This window comes from Nycticebus coucang, chromosome 11 (genome assembly GCF_027406575.1).
Source record: "Nycticebus coucang isolate mNycCou1 chromosome 11, mNycCou1.pri, whole genome shotgun sequence".
NCBI classification, from domain to species: Eukaryota; Metazoa; Chordata; class Mammalia; order Primates; family Lorisidae; genus Nycticebus; species Nycticebus coucang.
Genome location: NC_069790.1, coordinates 71,096,767 through 71,110,881, shown reverse-complemented (window position 1 = coordinate 71,110,881; position 14,115 = coordinate 71,096,767). Strand labels below are relative to the sequence as shown.

Sequence of the window (14,115 nt, the reverse complement as noted above, 5' to 3'; positions counted from 1 at the left end):
TTAATCTGTTGAACAAATAGTTTAAACCAGATAGTCAGTGTTTTAATCTTAAAATCAAATACTAAAGCCTGTGGTCAAAACTTCTAGAGTTTACATCAGTTGAAATCAAAATATATAACATGTAGTGCCTGACAACCGTGAAGTTCTGATATTTGAGAAGGTAGGTACTTCTGTGGCGATTGCTTAATGCTGCTTAAGTTGTTGTGCTATACCGTTCCATATGCAGTCTGAATATACTGTACTTATTTTTAGTAAGTATAATGGTAGTAATATGTATATATATTATTTTCACTCCACTTATATGTCAATCATTAAGAATCTGACTCTCTTATCAATAGAGTTCAGGTCTTCAGTGATGATTGGCATCACTGTTTTAGAAACGCTACCCTGTATGAAGCACACAGTACATTTCAATGAGTAGCAGCAGGCAAAGATAGCATTTCCAATGACCGACACAAATACATAGAATACTATATTGCACATACAAATTTGAACAATGTTAAGTCATTCTAAAGGTAATTCACAAGGTACACCTATTTCAGTAACTATTATTTCCTAGAAGAAAAAAATGAATATTTGTAATCATTCAATCCTTGTATAGGGAAAAACATCATAATGGGAGCAGGTTTTGCCCTAACTCAACCTACTTAACATTAACTAATCCTCCGTGAGCCTTCTGTTTCTTATCTTTAAATTAAGGGGGTGATACTTGGTGGTCTCTTGAGGGCCTGTTTAAAATCCGAGGTTCTCAGGAGAAGCCAGGGACAGAGGGATAACTGAACCACCTTTTGATGACTATGTCATAGAATGATAAAGAATGAAAGGTTTTTGGAGTTCAGCTCCTCCTGGAGCCAAGTTGTGGAGAAAGTTAGAAATGGAGGGATGGTTAGCAGAACTCCGGATGCTGCCTTACAAACTATTTACACGAGGGCATACTTAACATTTAGTTGTCCTTTGGAGAAAAGTGATGAGTGGAGAGGGGATTTATCCTTTCCCTTAAAATTAATAGCAAGACAATGACAAAAGCATTGTTTCATCCCTATGATTTCCATTGGCCATTTACAAGGTCTAACCCAAAGCTGGGTGAACAGGAGTACAAATGTTACTCTCTTCTCTATATTTATTATACTATTCCTCTCTGTCTTTACTGTTCCAATGGCAGGGTGTTAAGAATTACACTGGGATAGCCGGGCGTTGTGGCGGGCGCCTGTAGTCCCAGCTACTCGGGAGGCTGAGGCAAGAGAATCGCTTAAGCCCAGGAGTTGGAGGTTGCTGTGAGCTGTGTGAGGCCACGGCACACTACCGAGGGCCATAAAGTGAGACTCTGTCTCTACCAAAAAAAAAAAAAAAAAAGAATTACACTGGGGAGAGTTCAGTTGACATCCTCTGTTGCTATCTAGCCTTCCAGTTGCTCCTGGATGAGACATATGGAAACGGGTGAGTTCTTCCTGTGGATTGTTTCTGGCTATTCTTTTTTATGTGTGGGGTCCACTATTGCACATACATTTTTAAACTAAGTATATTTCTAATGAATTTTAATGTGAAATAATTACATTACAAAATATAAAATAGAGAAAAAATGGAATTATTTGGATGCAGCCTTATAAGCAACTCTATGACTACTTGACTATATTTAATATCGAATATATAAGCATTTTGCTTATGCATTCAATTTGAAATCTTTTATAAATGTTAACAAGGTAAAATAAGCAATTACCTATTGTCACATAGTGTAATCTTCATCAAACATAAATCATAATCATATTTTATTATTAAAATTCTTTTAAAAGTATCCCTGAAATGACTCATAATTAAACCAAAAAATAATATAGAGATATTGTAAATTTGGCTCATGGAAGAAACCCTTTTGTATTTACTAATGATAAACAATATTTTTCTAAATTATAGTGTATTCTGTGACATTAAATTTGACTCTTAGGAAAACAGTTAATGTTAAATAAGATTATACTACCTCGTGAAAAAGAAAACTTTGACTTAAAGAAAAATAAATCTTATGCTAAACAAAATTAATGTTCATATGAAATGTGAAAATCTTATTTTATTTTTTTGAATTTTGGATATAGATTAGTACTACAAGCTTATTAAGTCCTAGTGGTTTTTTTTTTTTTTTTGTCTCAAACTCTATTGTAGTATACAATTGTCATTATTTGCATACTTACTGAACTTCCTGGATTTACATAATCAATTCCAAGGGTAGTCATGGCTTTCACAATAGCTAGGATGGATTGCAAAGCATTACTGTAAATTACTGCCTTGAACTCCATGCATTCCTGCTCACTGTAACCATTTTTATGGATGATCCTACAATGAAAAGTGAAAAGCTTTTGTGAGTTGAATAATTGATCATAACACCAAAATATATCAACAATAAATTGTTTGAATAAAATTTATTCAGATTTGGCATACAGATGTGGTCAAAATTCTTTGACCTTTTTAATGAATATGCCAAATCTGAATAAATTATGGCTTTGGATTGTTACTGTCATTGTCATTTAATAGAATATTTTCTTTCTGGGCTGCCCATGATAAATATGAAGACAACTTAGGTTGTGCTCTAAGCAAAACACTTTTTACAATGAGTAAATCATGGGCATTTACTTAGAAAGCTATTTCTTTTAAAGGGAAAAATTCCCATATTCCCAGGACAAAGATACACGCAGAGTTCTGAAACTTGGTGTTGTGTTTACAACCTGATGTCTGGAGGAAGTCAAGTCATTTAGTGGACATTCATGTCTTTTCCTATCATTTAAGACACACTGGAAAAAAGGGAGTGCCTACTTTCTATTTGTAGCATTAACAAAGACATTTTTTTTAATGCAGGTAATTGCACTATTAAATCCTTTGTCACTTCCCCATCTGTATACGTGCCACTGAGGTCTCAAAGTTGAAATGACGAGACATTTTATTTGGCTCAACTCTTCTCTTCCTTCCACTCATTCAGACAGAAGTCAAGGTTTTACTAGTAGTTTTGGAAGCATAGCTTAAAATAGATTTACCTATTAAAAGTTAAGATCTTTGCATGTGCTCTAATTACACATTTTTGCATCTTTATTGCATGATACGTTCTTGGTCCTTCCTTTTTTTTTTTTTTTTTTTCCTTGAGACAGGATGTCACTCTGTTGCCCAGGCTGGAGTGCAGTGGCTCAATCATAGCTCACTGCTGCCTCAAACTCCCTATCTGTTATCTTACCTCAGCCTCCTGAGTGATTGATACTATAGGCACATGCCACCAGGCCTGACAAAAATTTTTTTAATATTTTTATAAAGATGGGGTCTTCTATATTGCCCCATCTGGTATAGCATTCCTGGGCTCAAATAATTCTGCTGTCTAAGCCTACCTAAGTGCTGTGATTACAAGCATCAGCCACCACACACAGCTTATTTTTCTTACTGTTTTTGAAGCTCTTCGTGCTCATTTGACATCTTTTGGGATGTCATGTTACTGAAGGTTTATGTTGTGTCCATATACACAGAGGCTTTAGCATAAGGAAAAAAAGAGCAGAAAGCCCTTTTTAATATCTCTGATAATATTAACACCTATAAATACAGGATTCTGAACTTAAAGGAGTAAAAACAATTCCTGTATTTATTATTTATTGTTTTTTATATTTGATTGCTATTATTTGCTGCATTTCTACTTTAAATATGGCCATTTTCTTTGCATTAAACATTTAAATAATTTAAATAAGCAAAAAAATAGACAATTAAAGGCGGTAGAAAAAAATACGGTAAAATGTCTTGATGGATATAAAGGAAATAAGTTCATTAAAGAAATCCCAGTTGTCTGTCAAAATTGGAACTGAAAAAACTATTTTAGTTATTAAATTAAAATGGTTATTATGACTAAAGTTGGGGCACTTGGGTTTTTTTCATGGAACAAGTTCTGACGCTTATCCTTTCCTCAGAAGATGAGGAAATATTTATGACAAAGCAAGTGATAAAAGCAAACTTTAAAAAGTCCAGTTGAAGTAGGTCATTCAACAGCATAGTTTTTCTAGGAGCTGCATATGTAAGTTTCTGTTGAGATAGCGCTCCCTAGGTACAAGTTGGTTTCTAGGTCTGATTAAATTATTGAAGTCCATGAGCTTTTGCTGGGCATTTTCTGTAATGTACTGTGTTATGTGCTAAGGAGAGCAAACGAATTGTACAAATTCCTTCTTTTCAAACATACACAGATTAGAGTTCCCCTCTACAATGCAGTAGCCAGTGGCCAGTTGATTAAAATTAAGTTTTAATCACCTGTGTCCAATACCTACCATATTTGAAAGCACAGATAAAGAACTTTCCTAGCATCACACAATGTTCCATTGAAGAAATATTGGGTAAAAAGAGAGAAGAGCATATAATCAGATTTTTGAATGGTATGGTAATGTATAGCAACAATATTTGCATGTGGTAAGATGCACTGCAAAAAGAAAAAGTAATAAAGTCCATTTGGATGGTATAAGGTATCAGAGCAGACCTCCCAGGAGCAGTGATGATCAGATGATTTTTCAAGGTTAGTTATTCCTAGATGGTCAAAAGGAAGGAGAACATTCTAGGCAGAAGGATCAGTGTGAACAAATAGATGCCTACAATTACTAAGCGTTCAGTATGTGCCTACCTCAGTGTAAATACTTTCTGCTTTACCTTTTTATTTCTTACAAAGCCTTCTAAAGTGGAGAAAATTATGGTCAACATTTTATACATAAGAAATGTAGGTAAAGATAAATTAAGCAACGACCCCCAACTTAGTGTGAGGTACAATTGGGCAATAAGCACAATCTGATTTGATAGTTTACCATCGTCACCACTAAGCTTTACCACCTTTTGTAGCATAGCAGTGCATAGCCTTATGAAAGCTCAGCATTGTTGAAGCAGAAAGTAGGGGCAGTAGAATTTATGGAACAGGAGGATGAAGAGATAGACAAAGGCTGCATTCTGAAGTGTCTTACAGGCTATGGCAAGGGATTGATCTGGATAATGCAGCTAAAGAGTTCATTCAAGGAAAGAAATACAATTTTTAAAGGGATCAGTTGGTGGTAGTGTGGATAATGCAATGGAAGGAAGAGTAAAGACATATAAACTACTTAAGAAGATACTCAATTAATCTAGGCCAGCAAGGACAAGGTTTTAGACTAAAGCAGTGACAATGGAGATAAATGATGTGTTTGGAGATACACTGTGTAGATGTGGTATGACTTGGTAAGAAGGTGCGGGTTCAGCATAACTACACTGAGATCTATTGCTTTGGAGGCTGGTGTTTCTGTAATTAATTTTGGGGAAATAAAGGCCAGATGGAAGATAAATTTACTGCTGTTGGTTCTGATCTGGACCCAGCCATAGAATATAGAGGTAGATGTCTCTGCATTCCTTTTTAAGACAAATTATCTGAGTTTGAAAGAAATATTCTGGGAAAGTCAGCTTAAAGATGCTGGTGAAAATCATTGTCTTTTAGCAATTTATATTTGATAAATGTGCAGAGCAAGTAGAGAAGAGGATGCAGTACACGGGGATACCGACATTTAAGAAGTAATCCAGGATTTGAAAAATAAAGGAGGCAGAGAGGCAGAGAACTGAAAAAGAGTGTTCTGCTAGAAGCCACGGGAAAGTTTTGAGAGGGAAAAGTGGTATCACGTAGAATTAAGGACTTAAGCCTTCGTAAAAAATTATCTATGTATCAGTGATCATCAGTGATCTTCATAACAATTTCTGAGTGACACATCAGGGGCAAAAGTGTGATGGAAATGGCTGAAGATTAACAGGAAGTGGAAAGTAAAGAGAGCTAGAGTTAAGTATTCCTTACAGAAATTACATTGAAATAAAAAAAGGGGAGGTGGGATAAGGAAGAACCCAGATATTTATTCTTTTTAAATAATAAAAGTAATAAATGCTCATTGTAGAAAATCAGAAAAGCCTAGCAGTATGCAAAGCAAGGTTCTTTGAATGTTAAGCCCTGCTATCAAGAACAAATTTCTTTGAACACCGGTCTGTGTTCTTCCAATTTTTTAAAATGATCTGTTTTGTTGTAGTTAATAATAGAGGTTCAGGCGTGATTATTACCTGAAAGAAACGATCAGGTGGACGCTATGGTGTTATAAATAAATAACAGGTGACTTGGATGCAAAGATGGACTTGAGAACTCAAAAGGTTTTTGATGGGGAAATGGTATAAAAGATTTTAGTTCTTCGGAGGCAGCAGGATAAGTCAAACATTTTATCACACTTACGTGAGGCTAAAATATTGTTTGATATGAAGCTTACATGATGTTATCAAATGGAAGAAAAAAGACAGGAGTGTAGATTGAAACCAATTTCACCATTGACTAGAATCACTCCCTCATCTAATATTAATGTGTCTCTAAGAACAAGGTCCTTTAACACATAATTAACAAATAAGCTCAAACATTCTTCTTTCTCTATAACAACAATTATGCTTTAAAATTCTCTAGTTAGTGACATCACTCTTAAGGTTTCACCTATTCACCTCCATTTATCAATCACAATTTTATTCATTTAGACAATGAATTCTTGAATTATAGCATTTTTGTGTTCATTATTTCTTTATTAAGGAATCTAGGTCTAGTGATTTCATTAGAGAGAGAAATTTGAATTTGAATTAAGTAATATAGTAATTATAGTAATAATTTTAGATGTGTGTTTTATTCACAGGTAGGTAAAATGGTAATGATGTTAAAAGTATTATTTCCTCAAAAATTCCAATGGATCATTAATTAACATGTTTTGAAATGTTCATAAATTTGTCTTGTTGAGAGGCAAAATTTAAAAAAAAGTGGAAGTTACAAAATTACTCATATATTATTCTTTTAACTAAAGAGTAGAAGGTTATTTGTACAGGAATTGTGACTACTCTGCCACAACCTGTGATTTAGGAAAGATTATCAACCAGCATTCCAAAAGCACTTATTTTATGAGTAGTCAAATACATGGACAGGCATCCAGTATTAAATATTCGGAATAGTTGTTTACCTACTTCATTTGTTTAACAATAGTACTTTTCCCAGATTCTCCTGCTCCTGAAACAAAAAGAGAAGAATGTTATCAACTGATACAGGAAATTTGTATAGACATTATAACCTGACTATCATTTTCTTTTAACAGACCCCTCTTGGGGTATATCTGCTAAAGCAAGAGCTATTTGCTTTCAGGGAAAAAAATACATTTTTGCATTTGAATATAATTTGGGAAGCTATATCATCTAGCTTTGCAACTCAAGAAAATGATCCCCAACTTCATAGTCTCTGGATCACTCTCATTCTCCCAGAATGTCTCTTCATATATCTGATTTAATTAAATAGCAACAGAAAAGAAAAATAAAAAACAACTAGGTAATAAGCTTTTATTTCCAGAATTCTGATTGAAAAATAGGCTATGGTCTCCAGCACCGTATTTACCTTGGTATGCAGGTATAACGTCTTTTGTTTTAACAAAGGAGACCCGCTGATAACACGAAGCAATACTATGGAAACTGACATTATTCTTAGTAAAGCATCGCAAGAATGGAGAAGCATGAATCCTATGTACTCAATTTTGATATGAGGACAATTAATGACAATTAAGGTTATGGTGGGGAGGAAAAGCAGAAAGAGGGACGCAGGGAGGGGGTGGGGCCTTGGTGTGTGTCACACTTTATGGGGGCAAGACATGATTGCAAGAGGGACTTTACCTAACAATTGCAATCAGTGTAACCTGGCTTATTGTACCCTCAATGAATCCCCAACAATAAAAAAAAAAAAAAATCGATATTGGAGTCTCTCAAAATTGGCTACACTTTCCTAATGGAAGAGCTTGTTGTAAGAAAGGATGAGCTGGCAGTAAAACCATAGAGAAACCTGTTGCATTTATCTTGACCAACTATTTTAGCTGATGCATACACTGTAAAACTTTATTTTTGTGTCAAGTCAAGTCTGCAAACATCATATAGAGGAATACAAAATACGTATAACTTTTTATAACAAAGTTTGGATCTCTTTTAATTATTATATTATTTATATAAATTTAAGGGGTATAAGTGCAATTTTGATACAGGGATATATTGAATAGTGGTGAAATCTGGGCTTATGGTATATCCATCACCTGAATAATACATTGTACTCATCCACCCCCTACACCTCCATCTTTTCTTTTCTTTTTTCTCATTTTCTTTTTCTTTTCTTTTTTTCTTTTTTTTGAGACAGAGTCTCACTTTTGTTTCCCTCTGTAGAGTGTTGTGACGTCAGAGCTCTCAGCAACATCAGACTCTTTGGCTTATGTGATCCTCTTACCTCAGCCTCCCGAGTAGCTGGGACTACAGGTGCCCACCACAACGCCCTGCTATTTTTTTGAGATGTGGTCTCACTCCAAAATCATTCCACACTCTATGTCCAAACACATACATTATTTAGCTCTCACTTATGAGAAAGAATATAAGGTTTACTTTCTGTTTCTGAGTTATTTTGCTTAAGATATGGCTTCCATTTCTATTCATGTTGCTGCAAAAGAATGACTTCATTCTTTCCCTGTGGCTGAATAATATTCTATCATATGTCTATGTATCACTTGTTCTTTATCTAGTCATTCACTGATAGACACTTACGTTGATTTCATATCTTTGCTCTTATGAATAGTGCTATGATAAACATAAGGGTGTAGGTATCTTTTTGGTATAATGATTTATTTTTCTCTGGGTTGATACCCAAAAGTGGAATTGTTAATTGAATGGCAGTTCTGTTTTTAATTTTTTGAGAAATCTTCATACTGATTTTCATAGAAGTTCACATTTCCATCAGCAGTGTATAAGCATTCCTTTTTCTCCACATCCTTGCCAAAATCTGTAATTGTTTATCTTTTTAGAAATAGTCTTTCTGACTTGTATAACGTATCTCATGGGGTTTTACTTTGCATTTTTCTGATGATTAGAGATGTTGCACATTTTTTTATATGCCCTTTAGCCATTTGTATGTCTTCTATGGAAAATTTCATGTCCTTTGCCCACTTTTTATGGGTTGTTTGCTTTTCTTTGTTATTGTTGAGCTATTTGAGTTCCTTGTAAATTCTGGATATCAGTCCCCTGTTGGATGCATAGTTTGCAGATATTTTCTCTCCTTCATCAATTTATCTGTTTACTGTCTTGATTATTTCTTTTGGTGAGCAGAAACTTTTTAGTTTAATTAAGTCCCATTTGTCTATGTTTGGTTTTGTCACTTGTGCTATTGAAGTCTTAGTCATGAATTCTTTGCCTAGACTGGTGTCCAGAAAAGATTTTCCTAAGTTTTCTTCTAGTAATTTTATAGTTCTAGGTCTTAGATTTAAGTCCTTAACCCATTTTGACTTGATTTTTGTATATGATGAGAGATAAAGAGGTCCTTCTGCATATGGTGATCCAATATTCCCAGGACCATTTATTGAAAAGGGTATCCTTTCCTCAGTGTGCATCCTGTTGAGTTGCTCAAAGATCAGTTAGGTATAGATATGTTTCTTTATTTCTAGGTCTCTATTCCATTACATTGATTTATGTGTCTACTGTTTGTGTGTGTGTGAGATAAAGTGTCATGGTGTCACAGCTCATAGCAATCTCTAACTCTTAGGCTCAAGCGATTCTCTTGCCTCAGCCTCCCAAGGAGCTGGGACTACAGGCACCCACCACAATGCCCAGCTATTTTTTTGTTGCAGTTGTCATTGTTGTTTAGCAGGCCTGGGCCGGGTTCGAACCTGCCAGCATCATTGTATGTGGCCAGCGCCCTAACCACTGAGCTAAGGGCACCAAGCCTATGTGTCTACTTTTATACCAGTCCCATGCTGTTTTTGTTACTAAAACCCTATAACCTTGTAGTCTAATTAAAACCATGTAGTGCGATGCCTCCATTTTTTTCTTCCTCAGAGTTGCTTTGGCTATTTGGGCTTCTTTTTGCTTTCATATGAATTTTAGGATTTTTTTCCTAATGTTGTAAAAATGATATTGGTATTTCGATAGGAATTACATTGACTCTGTAGATCACTTTGGACAGCATGTTCATTTGAATAATATTAATTCTTCCAATACATGAGCATAGATGTTTTTCTATTTGTTTGCATCATATACGATTTCTTATATCAGTGTTTAGTAGTTTTTGCCTTCTTGGTTAAATATATTGCTAGCTGATCTCTGCTTATTTGTTGTTGGTGGATAGACATGCTACTGATTTTTGTATATTGATTTTGTATCCTGAAACTTCACTGAATGCATTTATCAAATCTAGAAGTTTTTTGGTGTTGTCTTTAGAGTTTTCTAAAGATAAGATCAGATCATTAACAAACGGAGAGAATTCACTTTCTCTTTTTCAATTTGGGTGCCTTTTATTTCTTTCTCTGATTTGATTTTTCTGGCTAGGATCTTCAGTACTATGTTAAATAGGAGTGGTGACAATGAACATCATTGTATGATTCAGTTTTTAGAGGGAACACTTTCCATTTTCCCCCATTCAGTATGATGTGGGCTGTGGATTTGTCATATGCGGTTTTTATTATTTTGATATATATTCCTTTTATGTCTAATTTATTTAAAATTTTTTACCATGAAAAGGGTGCTAAATTTGATCAAATGCTTTTTCTGTATCTACTGAGATGATGACATGGTTTTTAGTGTTCATTGTGTTTATATGATGAATCATATTTGTTGCCTTGTGTTTATTAAACCATCCTTGCATCCCTGTTATAAAAATCACTGGATTATAGGGTATTATCTTTTTGATGTGCTGTTGAATTTTGTTTGCTATTACTTTGTTGAGGGTTTTATGAAAAATCAGTGGTTATTTCAGGCTATGTATCAAGTTCTTTTGAGAATATATCTTGACAATTATTTTCCATTAAGAAATAATTATTTTGAAAATCAGAAGTAAGTAGTACTGAAATAAAGTGTAATGACCTAGGTTTCAGGTTTTCCCTGACCCACTGTGTGTGTGTGTGTGTGTGTATAATATCTTCAATAAATCCTCTAACCCAGGCAATTTCTTCATTTGTACAGTAAGAGTACTTAACTTATAAGATTATTATAAGATTCTAATAGCATAATAAGTATGAAATGGTTTGCAGACTATAGCACAAAATTAAATATAAAGCAATGTTTTCTGAGAATTAAAGTATCTAATAAACTTTGCAGTGCTTTCTAAAGAGAAGTCTAATATCCCATTGTATGATAGATAACCTATCATGTTCAGCAAATAATGAGCAATTAGGCAGCTATATTGAAAAAGAACATTGACTCACATCATAATATGCCAAAAATTAATTTCAAATGGCTTATAGACTTACCTATAAAACTAAAACTATAACATTTCTAAAGACTACACATTTGAAAAAATATTTGCAACCTTCAATTAGCCAAGATTTTGTTAGATAAGATATTAAAGAATGAACCAAAATTTAACAAATTGGCATTGATCAAAGTTAAAAAAAATATAGCTAGATATTTTCTGGGAAGGCTGAGCCAAGAGGCTTAGCCCAGGAGTTTGAGGTTGCTGTGAGCTATGGCATTCTACCTAGGGCAACAGAGTGAGACTCTGTCTCAAAAAAAAAAAAAAAAGAGTTAATAATACTAAAGGGGCAGGCAAGCCAGTGACTAGGAAAAAGCCTCCATAACATAACAACATGCATGCATAGCAGACATAAGATTGATATCCAGTAGCATAAATGCACTGGGCTGTATTAATATAAGGATGCTCAAATAATTGAAGCATACAGAGCTTCCTAGGAAAAGGCACTTTACTCTTGAGTTGTGATCATTTTTAGTGTCTTTTCCTAGGAAGAGCTGTATTTGTCAATTATAAGAGAATTTGATTACAAATTATTGTAATATGTCGGGTATATTTTCAATCAAGAACAAACTTTAAACTTTTGACATATCTATAAATCTTAGACTTGTGAGGGATGGAGGAGGGGAAGGGGTTAATTTAGTCAACTTTTTGAAGTTTGAAAGTTCTGTTTTTTTTTTTTCTAAAAAAAGAAAGTTCTGGTTTTATAGACAGGAGAAAAGGAAGAAATCACCAAAAGTTGGTAAAGTCTGGTAATACAAATTAGTTCATAAAATTTTAACAAATCTATGTGTCTTCCTTGTCCAGGGGCCGTGCTGATATTCTCTGTACTATTCCCATATTAGTTCATGCGCCAAAGTGAGGAGCAGTTCATAAAATTTTTAGATAAAATCACAAATAAATCTCCAAAGCATTGTTGAGGAAAACTCAACATTTTGTAATTGTTATGAAACTGTATCTTTTAGAATGTATCCTCAGGCTACAAATGACATCTATCATTAGAAATACAATCTTGAACTACGTGGACCATTACTGATCTAAAATGCCAAGGAGAGGATTTTTAGTCTTAACACACTAATTTTTGTGTCTTTAAAGAAAGGAAAGTCCACGATATATTCCTGGAAGTTCCAGAAATTGGTTCATAGGATATCTTTAAAGTATCAGGGTGCCTGTTAATTTTGGACAAATTTCAAAGTAGTACACTTAAGGCAATTCTCAGATTTCCCAGGAAAAATCCATATTCAGAAAAAACTGATAGACATTAGCATGCCTCTACCAGCGGGAAAGTCAAATGTCTTGCTTCACTAGAACTAGTATGATTTTATGTAAGCAAAAGTAATGTGGCTTTTGCTAAGCCCAAATCTCAAAGTTTTATTTGAAGTATATTAACATATGTATTGAGTCAGCGGACACTGACCATATTATTTAAATTTCTAACCCAACTCTGGCATGTCTAATCTCCACTTCTCTACTTTACCTTCACTTTATTCTTAGTGGTTATCTTTTTCTGCATGCTTGCAAATTATTTATGTATCATTTCAAATGTTTTCTGTCTGTCTTCCATCACATAAGCTAAATTTCAAATTGATAAGGGTCTTTGTTTTGTTCACTGATTTATCCAAAATAGGCAGACTAGTTCCTAACTCAGTAGAATGAGTTAGATTCTAACTCATTAGTTAGATTCACCAAGTGAATTTTTTAGATTCATGCTTCAGAAAAAAAAAAAAAAGTCCTTTGTATTATGTTTTTTTTTTCATTTATTGTGTGGTTTACAATATTTTCTTAAGCACTGATGAACAAATATAGCTACACCTAAATGTTATTCTATTGCATGACAAAATTTTCTTTGGCCTAGACATACCTAAATGCACCTTTTTTTTCTGCAGGTACATGAAGCAGCTGACCATCTCCTATGGAGAAATGTTAACAAATTACTTTGGTTGATTTTGCATTTATCAGCTGTGTTGTCCTATTTCCCTACCTGTGGTGTAGAGTACAATAAGGCTGGGTACAACCATCCTATTGAATAGAGGCTGGCTGTAGTGCCCAAGAATAAAACAGTTGAAAGTGAAGTAAAATCACGTTTGAATACCACCTCTCCACTTTTCAGAAGAGAACTGATGATATTGTTTTGTGTGGATGAAGGTTATTTGTGGGAATAGCAGAAGCAGATGAAGCTTTGCACAATATTCTGGTTTGCTGGTGTTAGATAATTTACTATTTTGTTGTAGGGTGTGTATCACTTTAAATAAGAAATCATCTAATAAGACTATAAAACTGTCCTTAACAGGTTTTGTTTTAAAATCTCTTAACAACAGAAGTGGATGTTAGAAATTGTGGCGTCATTCTACGCAAGTGACAGATTTTGGGGAATATCTCAGTTCTCCGAATACATTTATTTTGTTGTCATGAAAGTTATAGTTGTGGGACTCTATGAGAAAAATTGATGAGCCCAGTAGGAAACCCAGTACTTGTTTGTTCATGCAGGTGTATTTAGTGTTGGATCTTGTTCAACTGGAGTGAAATTACTGGGGAAAAGCAGAGATGGTAAAAAGAATGCCTTATTTCTGGTTATCAATTAAATTCTCTTATATAATGCTATGATATCTATGATTTCTACAGTGAAGTGAAAATAATTTAGACTATTTTATTTTAATGAATTATCTACCTTGAGAATGAGGAAAAGTATCTCAAGAGTTTTCCATAATTTTACCAGCATTTGTATTATGGACAACTACTTTATCAGTTGTCATCAGAACCACTGTCATACAGTTAAAAAATAATAACAACCAAATTTCATTTCATTCATTCTGTTATTATTGACTAGT

General features: G+C 34.0%; 1 protein-coding gene and 1 pseudogene across 1 annotated transcript in view; both read right to left on the bottom strand.

Annotated features, from left to right (window-relative positions):
• The window catches only part of GNAT3 (G protein subunit alpha transducin 3), a 43,914-nt gene that overhangs the window by 21,098 nt on the left and 8,701 nt on the right, over positions 1 to 14,115 (bottom strand). Inside the window, exons 2-3 of the mRNA XM_053609626.1 lie at positions 6,994 to 7,036; positions 2,181 to 2,322 (exon numbers count right to left, since the gene is read on the bottom strand). Of these exons, the coding sequence (XP_053465601.1) occupies positions 2,181 to 2,322; positions 6,994 to 7,036 (185 nt within the window). The remainder of the gene's footprint in view (positions 1 to 2,180; positions 2,323 to 6,993; positions 7,037 to 14,115) is intronic.
• On the bottom strand, positions 12,057 to 12,154 carry LOC128560569 (uncharacterized; annotated as a pseudogene).